We start from the raw sequence: 9,452 nt of genomic DNA on the forward strand, positions 1-9,452 counted from the left end.
GGTTTGAAGCAGGACACAGCAACTCAGCTCCAGAGACATACAGGAACATAATAAACGGGAATTAGCTTGTTATGACGGTGTTTGCCGAGGTCATCAAACGTGCACCCCCCCTTTACGGAGCCTCATGCCCCCCTGTGGGGCGTGCCCCACTATTTGAGAAGCTCTGATCTAGGGTAACATTTGAAATCCTGTCAAAGCATTGGGCTGTACCTCATCAAAACCACATCTCCCACCCCCAAGTCATGTCACCTCTAAGCCGCCTTTTCCTTTATGTGACCTTGGGTAATTATGGCTTATTTGGTGAAAAATAAGGAAAAATTAGGAGACCTGATTCTCCCCCCACCAGGACAGCCCCAGGGGCCCAGGGCAGTGTGTGCTCCTCTTATCTGGCACCCCGGGAGCTTTTCAGTAGGCTGGCTGAATTGCTCCAGGCTGAAGAACAGGGGAGAAGACACCCCCTTGAAGGCAATGAACAGCAAGTGCATATGACCCCCTTTATTAGGCCCGAGGCCTACCAGTCTCTGTCTGCAGGGGTGGCCCCAGCCCTTGTAAGCGCTGTCCTTATTGCCAAAGTCAATATGAGAAGACCCTCCTACTCCAGGCCAATGTCAGTCTTCCAGGGGCCCCCTGAGCTAGGCTGCCCCGTTTACTCTGCTATGGTCTTAGCTGCCAAAATATTCCTGCTGGAACTTCTGGAAGTCCTCCTCTGTGAACACGGTGCCCTCGGCCTTCTTCTTCTTGGTCTTGTCCACAGGCCGATCACAAGCCTTGCGACCTTGGTTCTGCTGCACGATCTGGGAAAGAGTGGGGGTGTGAATGGTGACAGGGTTCAGGGACACGCTAAGGGGCTGACCCGTGCTCTAGGCCCCGCTCAGCTCTCCCAGCTCTGCGCCCCACCTGCTGGGTGATGGCCTCAGACACAGGGCTCCGTAACTGGCTCAGGAGTTTCAGGTTTTCCCGGAGGTGGCTCCGACCGTGGCGTTTCTGGTACTCCACTGCGGGCATAAGCAAGGCGTCCTTTCAGAGCAGGTACCTGAGCCTGTCAAGGTCTGTCCCCAAGCCTTTTCTACTGTCCCTTGCCCTCTGCTCCCTCATTCATCAAGGCCGCAGCACAGCGGAGACAGGCTGCCCTAAGTGCAGTGCAGCGGCTGATAAGGCGACCAGGGTGGGGTTCGAGGGGAGACCTGTGGAGGAGGAACAAGGAGCACTATGGGGAACTCAGAAGGGAGAGACTTGGGGCCTTCTTGGTAGAGGGGACAATGGTACAACGGTTCCCTAGAAGCAGGAAAGTCTTAACGGTGAGTGAGTGTGTGTGTGTGTGTGTGTGTGTGTGTACAGGATAACGGTGAGTGAGTGTGTGTGTGTGTGTGTGTGTGTGTGTGTACAGGATAACGGTGAGAGGACCGGGTGAAGGAGAAGCAGCCTTTGCAGGTGGCTTTGCAGGATGGTCAGGCCCTGGGTCAGAGTGTGTGTGTGTGTGTGTGTGTGTGTGTGTGTGTGTGTGTGTGTGTGTGTGTGGACAGGATAACGGTGAGAGGACCGGTTGAAGGAGAAGCAGCCAGAAGCTGTGAAGGAGAAGCAGCCTTTGCAGGTGGCTTTGCAGGATGGTCAGGCCCTGGGTCAGAGTGTGTGTGTGTGTGTGTACAGGATAACGGTGAGTGAGTGTGTGTGTGTGTGTGTGTGTGTGTGTACAGGATAACGGTGAGTGAGTGAGTGTGTGTGTGTGTGTGTACAGGATAACAGTGAGTGTGTGTGTGTGTGTGTGTGTGTGTGTGTACAGGATAACGGTGAGAGGACCGGGTGAAGGAGAAGCAGCCTTTGCAGGTGGCTTTGCAGGATGGTCAGGCCCTGGGTCAGTGTGTGTGTGTGTGTGTGTGTGTGTGTGTGTGTGTGTGTGTGTGTGTGTGTGTGTGTGTGGGGACAGGATAACGGTGAGAGGACCGGCTGAAGGAGAAGCAGCCAGAAGCCCTGGGTCAGTGTGTGTGTGTGTGTGTGTGTGTGTGTGTGTGTGTGTGTGTGTGTGTGTGTGTGTGTGTGTGTGGGGACAGGATAACGGTGAGAGGACCGGGTGAAGGAGAAGCAGCCAGAAGCTATGAAGGAGAAGCAGCCTTTGCAGGTGGCTTTGCAGGATGGTCAGGCCCTGGGTCAGAGTGTGTGTGTGTGTGTGTGTACAGGATAACGGTGAGTGAGTGAGTGTGTGTGTGTGTGTGTGTGTGTACAGGATAACGGTGAGTGAGTGAGTGTGTGTGTGTGTGTGTGTGTGTGTGTGTGTACAGGATAACAGTGAGTGTGTGTGTGTGTGTGTGTACAGGATAACGGTGAGAGGACCGGGTGAAGGAGAAGCAGCCTTTGCAGGTGGCTTTGCAGGATGGTCAGGCCCTGGGTCAGTGTGTGTGTGTGTGTGTGTGTGTGTGTGTGGGGACAGGATAACGGTGAGAGGACCGGGTGAAGGAGAAGCAGCCAGAAGCTGTGAAGGAGAAGCAGCCTTTGCAGGTGGCTTTGCAGGATGGTCAGGCCCTGGGTCAGTGTGTGTGTGTGGGGGGGGGGGACAGGATAACGGTGAGAGGATCGGCTGAAGGAGAAGCAGCCAGAAGCCCTGGGTCAGTGTGTGTGTGTGTGTGTGTGTGTGTGTGTGTGTGTGTGTGTGTACAGGATAACGGTGAGAGGACCGGGTGAAGGAGAAGCAGCCAGAAGCTCTGGCAATCAATCCACCCATCTGACTAGAGATCCCCTCAGGTGACTGGAGGGGTGTGTGTGTGTGTGTTAGAGATCCCCTCAGGTGACTGGAGGTGTGTGTGTGTGTGTGTGTGTGTGTGTGTACACAGGATAACGGTGAGAGGACCGGGTGAAGGAGAAGCAGCCAGAAGCTCTGGCAATCAATCCACCCATCTGACTAGAGATCCCCTCAGGTGACTGGAGGTGGGGAGAAGGTGGGATAGTGGGGTGAGCAGCCCATGGCCTCAAGCTCCCCTTCCATACCAGCACTACTACTGCCACCGCACTCAAATCTCTCCTGGGGTGTGTGTGTCGCGAGTCTCCCCAAAGGGACCCGCACCTTCTGTGCAGCAGGTGTCAAAGACACGGGCTCACCAGGGGCCACGCATCAAAATAACATGTCCTGCCTACTCCAGTTGCTCCTTTCCAAGTCTGAAGGTTTTGGGGCCACACCTGATGGCCTTCGAGGGGACCCCAGCAACACAACGCCCAAGATGCTCTTTGCAAACTGCACTCCCTTAAGAGCATAAGCCAACACCCGGGTTTCCGGGGATGAGGCTAGACACCGTCTCCAATGCCACAGAGGCAGGGGTAGGGCTCCGGACACCCTTTGAGGGCGGGGGCTGGTCCTGTTTTAGCCCCTCCAGGCCTCGCCCTGTCAAGGGACTGAACCTTTGCACAACAACGCCTGGAAGGGCAGCGCGCACTCGGGGCTCCATCGCCGACCCCTTCTTCCCTCCTAGGCCCGGGGTTCGGCTCGCTTCATGCGGGCACCCCCGGAGCTGCTTCTCTCCCCGCATTGGGGTTGGTTGGAGGCCGGCGGCGCCACCCTGCACCCCCGCACCCCTGAAGGCTGCTCTTCAGCAGCCCCTTCCCGGGCTCACCCAGCGCCGACTTGGGCACCTTCCCCTTGGCCGAGTTCCGGAGCTGCTGCTGGGCCTGGGCCGCCTTCGCTCTCCTCTTCGCCCGCTTCCCCGAGGCCCCGCTCGCCTGGGCCGGGCCCGGAGCCGTCTCGGGGCCTGCCAAGGGATCGAGAGATGCGGAGCCGGATCGGAGGGGCGCGCAGGGACCCCCACGTCACCCCGTGCTCGCGCTCCCAACCCCGCCGCCCTCCCGCCGCCGCCCGTATCGTCTCACCCTCCGGCGCCCCCAGCAGCTCCAGGCCCCGGCGCAGCAAGGAGGCTGACATGTTCTGGGCTTGGCGCCACCCGCACCTTACGTCATTTCCGCTCAACCACCGAAACTTCCGGCGCCGAAGGAGGGCGGAAGAAGCCGTTTTTATACTACGCATGCATCCTCCTGCCAGGCTGGCCCAAGGGGGCGTGAGTAGAGGCGGAGCCAAGGAGAAAGACTCACTGATTGACCAATCCTGGCTTAGCCTTTTTTTTACACGTCTGACCACGCCTTCTGCCGGAAGTTTGTCCGCAACTAGCCCCGCCCCCGCTGTGAAATTGACTAAAACTCGCTTCTGTCATCTATGCGGTCGTGCAGAATGCTGAGCATTTAATATTCTTTTTGTTGTTGTTGTTTTTGTTTTATTTTTGTTTTGGGGTCACACTGGTGACGCTCAGGGGTTCCTCCTGGCTCTGCGCTCAGAAATCGCTCCTGGCAGGCTCGGGGGACCATATGGGGTGCTGGGATTCGAACCACCGTCCTTCTGCATGCAAGACAAACGCCCTACCTCCATGCTACCTCTCGGGCCCCTATACTTTTTTTTTTTTTTTTTTTTTTAATTTTATTGAAACCATTGTGATTTACAAAGTTCTTCATAGTTGGGATTTCAGACATACAGTGAAACAAGGTCAATCCCACTACCAGTGTCCACCTCCCTCCACCAGTGTTCTCAGGTACACCCCGTACCACCCTCGCTGCCCCCACACTTGCCACTATAACAGAACCATTTTAGTTTAGATTGTTAGATTTGCGATCTCTTGATTCCACTGTTGTTGTCTTGGATATTTAGTTCTGTCATTTTTAAATATCACCAATGCACCTGATACCGCTTGGCTCCCGGCCCTCATCCTTTCATATTTGTGTTTCTTGTGTTACGCTGTACTTTCTATTCAGCCGAGTAATCCTGATATTTTAAATTTTATTTATTTATTTATTTATTTATTTATTGGTTTTTGGGTCACACCCAACAGCGCTCCGGGGCTACTCCTGGCTCTATGCTCAGAAATCGCCCCCAGCAGGCTCGGGAGACCATATTGGATGCTGAGATTTGAACCACCGACCTTCTGCATGAAAGGCAAACGCCTTACCTCCATGCTATCTCTCTGGCCTCTAAATTTTATTTATTTATTTATTTATTTATTTATTTATTTATTTATTTTATTTTCTTGATTTTTGGGTCACACTGACAGCAGTCAGGGGTTACTCCTGGCTCTCTGCTCAGAAATCGCTCCTGGCAGGCTCAGGGGACCATATGGGATGCTAGGATTCGAACCACCATCCCTCTGCATGCAAAGCAAATGTTCTACCTCCATGCTATTTCTCCTGCCCCAATCTTGATTTTTTTTTTTTTAAGGAAGGAAAAGTATGGCTGTATCTTTTTTAAAAAAATATATTTCAGGGGGCAGGAGAGATAACACAGCGGTAGGTCGTTTGCCTTGCACGAGGCTGATCCTGGACAGACCTTGGTTCGATCCCCGGCGTCCCATATGGTCCTCCGATCCTGCCAGGGGCAATTTCTGAGCGTATAGCTACTCAGGAGTGACTCCTGAGCGCCACCGGATGTGACCCAAAAACTAAAATAAATAAATAAAAATATATTTCATTTATAGTGGTGTATCATTTAGAGAGCTTGCAGCTCGAGAATTCAGCTGTCTTTCATTAAGCAGGAAATTGAAGTCATTAGCAAAAATGCAAAAACAATTTATCATCATTTCCCCACTATTTTGTTTGGGAGAACATAATTATTACCACAGAAATGTGTTATGCTAACATGCAATGGATTTATTATAGTTGTAAAATTTATTGAAAAAATATTTAAAATTTCCTTCTTTTTTGGGGCCACCTCCAGCGGTTCTTTGGGCTGACTCATGGCTCTGTGTGAGGGACCACTCATGGTGGGAAGAGGGGACCATATGGGATGCTGGTCGTCCATGTGCAAGGCAAGTGTTGTACTATTGCTGTCTCCTAAAGTTTTGTTTGTTTGTTTGTTTGTTTTGGTTTTTGGTTTTTGGGCCATGCCCGGTGACTCTGCGCTCAGAAATCACTCCTGGCTTGGGAGACCATATGGGACTCTGGGGATTTTTTTTTTTTTTTTTTTTTTGGTTTTTGGGCCACACCCAGTAACGCTCAGGGGTTACTCCTGGCTATGCGCTCAGAAGTTGCTCCTGGCTTGGGGGACCATATGGGACACCGGGGGATCGAACCTCGGTCCGTCCAAGGCTAGCGCAGGCAAGGCAGGCACCTTACCTTTAGCGCCACCGCCCGGCCCCAACTCTGGGGATTTGAACCGAGGTTAGTGAGCAAGGCAAAGCCCTACCGCTTGTGCCATCACTCTGGCTCTGTCCTCTAAAGTTTTTAGTTTAGTTTCTGACATGGTAAATATCAGTAAATTTGTACACGCAAATCTTTTTTTTGGGGGTGTGTGTGGAGAGTGTCACAGCCAGCAGCGCTCAGGGGTTACTCCTGGCTTTTGCGCTCAGAAATTGCTCCTGGCAGGCACTGTGGACGATATGGGATGCCTGGATTCGAACCACTGTTTGTCCTGGGTCGGCTGCATACAAGCTGCTGTGCTATTTCTCTGGCCCCTGTTCACACAAATTTTGGGGGGATCTTGGTCTACTTTATTTATTTAGGTTTTGGGGCTACCCCTGGCAGTACTCAGGGGTTACTCATGGCCCTCTACTCAGAAATCGCTCCTGGCTTGGGGGACAATATGGGATGCCAGGGGATAGAACTGAGGTCCGTCCTGGGTCAGCCGCTTGCAAGGCTATGGCTGCGCCATCGCTCTGGCTCGTGACTCTGGATTTTTTGTTTGTTTGTTTTTGGGCCACACCTGGTGGCACTCAGGGGTTTCTCCTGGCTCTGCATTCAGAAATCGCTCCTGGCAGGCACAGGGGACATATGGAATTCCAGGAACTGAACCTGGGGTCTGTCTTGTGTTGGCTGTGTGGAAGTCAAACACCTTACCACTGTGCTCTCTCTCTGGCCCCATGACTCTCGATTTTTAAACAGTGTAAAGTAGTTCTTTTGATATCAAACCCAAGATTGGGAGTTGGCAGCTGGAAGACCAATATCTAGAGAGGTGGGGTTGATGCGTAAAAAGCCGTTTATGTGTAACCAGGTCCAGCACAAGTTGTAAAATAACAGGAGGAGGGCCAAACTGACCAGACTGCCCGGAGCTGAGATTGCAAGTGTGTCCTGATTTGTTAAGACGGGATGTCTTGACCTAGAGAAAAAAAAATCTAACCAAAAGGGGCCAGAGAGATAGCACAGCAGTAGGGCGTTTGCCTTGCATGCGGCTTACCTGGGAGGATCCCGGTTCGATTCCCGGCATCTCATATGGTCCCCCAGCCTGCCAGGAGTGATCCCTGAGTTCCACTGGGTGTGGCCTAGAAACCAATCAATCAATAAATAAATTAAATCTAATCAAGACTGTCCTAACCACTATATCTGCTTCTGTTTGACTGCTTTGCTTTCGGTAATTTTTGGAATGGAGGGTGTAAGTCTAGAAAAAAGCCCGCATAAATTGTGTATAAATTGGTTTTCCTTGTTCTGGGCTCCAAGTCTCTCTGACTTGTGGGTCCTCAACTCTTAGCCTTAATAAACCTACCTCTCTACTCTTTACACTATGTCTTTTGTTCGGTGTGGCGGGTGGCCACCTGACCCTGCAGATACTAGCAAATGTCTCCATCTAAGAATCTTCCTGCCAGGCTGGGTCTATGGCTAGTACAGGGTGGCTTGAACAATAAGGAGAAATGTATGGCCTTGACCAGGGGAGACATGAATTCTGCTTCCAGAAGACCTAGCTGGCATTGATGGTGATGGAATCCTGAGCGTAAAGGTCTGTGGTTTGCAAAACTGAGAGATAAAGGGAGCCAGAGAGATAACATGGAGGTAGGGTGTTTGCTTTGCAACCAGAAGGACAGTGGTTTGAATCCCAGCATCCCATATGGTCCCCTGAGTCTGCCAAGAGTGATTCCTGAGCGTAGAGCCAGGAGTGACCCCTGAGCGCTGCTGGGTATGACCCCAAAACCAAAAAAACAAAACAACTGAGAGATAACGCACAAAACAACACCCATCTGGGGTCTGTGTGACCTTCCAGGACCTGAACTTTGTCCTCTGCTCCCTCAGTAACTGGACCAGGATTCATATTAAACACACTGTGTGAACTATGAAGACAGTACACTGTGGAGGGCGTTTGTCTGGCACACAGCCAATCTGGGTTCGATTTCCGGCATCTTTGAGCACAATCAGGAGCAATTCCTGAGCACAGACCCCAGGACTAAGCTCTGAGTAGCATCACCCGGTGTGGCACTCCAAAGCCCCCAAATAAATAAACATACAGTGAGGGAGAACATCTCTTAAGACTGAGGGACCAGACAAAGGCCAAAAGGAATGATGAGAGGGTCTCAGAAACACTTACCAGAGGAGCTAGTGGAGTCTCCGGGCAGCCACTCAGCACCATAATCAAGAAATGTGATCAAGGGGCCAAAGTGATAGCACAATAAGAGGGCGACTGGGGACGGACCTGGGTGCGATTCCTGGCATCCCATATGATTCCCTGAGTCTGCCAGGAGCGATTTCTGAGCATTGAGTCAGAAGTAACCCTTGAGGGCACCTGTGTGTGGCCTAACACCCAAAAAGAATGAAAAAGAAAGAAAGGAATAAAAAGAAGTGTGATTAGGGTCAGAGAGAAAGCACAGCAGAGGGGGCATTTGCCTCCCATGAGGTCAACCCAGGGTCAATCCCCGGCATCCCATAGGGTCCCCTGAGGCTGCCAGGAATTATTCCTGAGCACAGAGCCAGGAGTAACTTCTGAGTGCTGCTGAGGACTGTTGGGTGTGGTCCACCCCCACTCCACCCCCCAAAAAAGAAGCATGAGCATCTCTAGCTTGGAAATAATGAGGGATCCCTGACTCACTCAGGCTGCTCACTTGCTGGTACTCACGCCTCCCCTGACATGCAGTAAGTATTTGGTGGACAAGGGCAGTCACTTTCATTGAGCGAAAGTGCTCCAAGGGCCCCCCGGAGCATGGGATAAAACTTCACAGAATCAACTTCTCTGTCTGAGAGAACCAGACCTACATTCTCTGGCTCTGAGCTGGGAATCAAGGCAGACAACCTGACTCCAGCTCTCGTGGGTGGTGGCACTGGTCTGGAGGCCCCCCCAGTGGGGTCTGGAGGGGAGGAGAAAAGCCCACAATGGGGTGAAGGTCCCCAAGTGAGGGCATGTCTCCTGGAGCAGAGGTGGCCCCAGAGGCGGTCAGTAAGGCTTCATTTGCATCAGATTGGGTTTGACTCTTAGGGCTGGCGGCCGTGTCTCTGGCTACTATGAGCTTGTCTCTTTCTGCTTCTAAAATAGATTGTTCACAACTAAGCACCAAATCGGGGAACAATCCAAGTGCCCAGGAACAGATAGTTGGATGAAGAAACTGTGGTATATCTATACCATGGAATACTACACAGCCCTAAAATAGATGAAGGCATGCAGGTTGCTGCTACCTGGATGGATCTGGAGAGTTTCATGTTGAGGGAGGGAAACGGATACAGAATGTTCTCTCAGG

At 52.1% G+C, this 9,452-nt stretch overlaps 1 protein-coding gene across 1 annotated transcript; it reads right to left on the reverse strand.

Annotated features, from left to right (window-relative positions):
* Positions 1 to 535: 535 nt before the first annotated feature.
* Positions 536 to 3,916, reverse strand: RPS19BP1 (ribosomal protein S19 binding protein 1). Its single transcript, XM_049771727.1, has 4 exons — positions 3,853 to 3,916; positions 3,600 to 3,734; positions 898 to 995; positions 536 to 794 (listed from the first exon to the last, which is right to left on the reverse strand). The coding sequence occupies exons 1-4, from the start codon at positions 3,902 to 3,904 to the stop codon at positions 663 to 665; spliced, it is 417 nt and encodes a 138-aa protein (XP_049627684.1). The 5' UTR covers positions 3,905 to 3,916; the 3' UTR covers positions 536 to 662.
* Positions 3,917 to 9,452: the final 5,536 nt, after the last annotated feature.

Source organism: Suncus etruscus, chromosome 4 (genome assembly GCF_024139225.1).
Source record: "Suncus etruscus isolate mSunEtr1 chromosome 4, mSunEtr1.pri.cur, whole genome shotgun sequence".
NCBI lineage: Eukaryota > Metazoa > Chordata > Mammalia > Eulipotyphla > Soricidae > Suncus > Suncus etruscus.

Excerpts from the sequence above, each read along its gene's own strand:
- RPS19BP1 (XM_049771727.1), bottom strand. The coding sequence starts at position 3,904 with ATGTCAGCCTCCTTGCTGCGCCGGGGCCTGGAGCTGCTGGGGGCGCCG. Across the intron at positions 3,735-3,852 it reads GCTGCTGGGGGCGCCGGAGG|GCCCCGAGACGGCTCCGGGC; the intron begins GTGAGACGATAC and ends ATCCCTTGGCAG. Across the intron at positions 996-3,599 it reads GGTGCCCAAGTCGGCGCTGG|TGGAGTACCAGAAACGCCAC; the intron begins GTGAGCCCGGGA and ends TTATGCCCGCAG.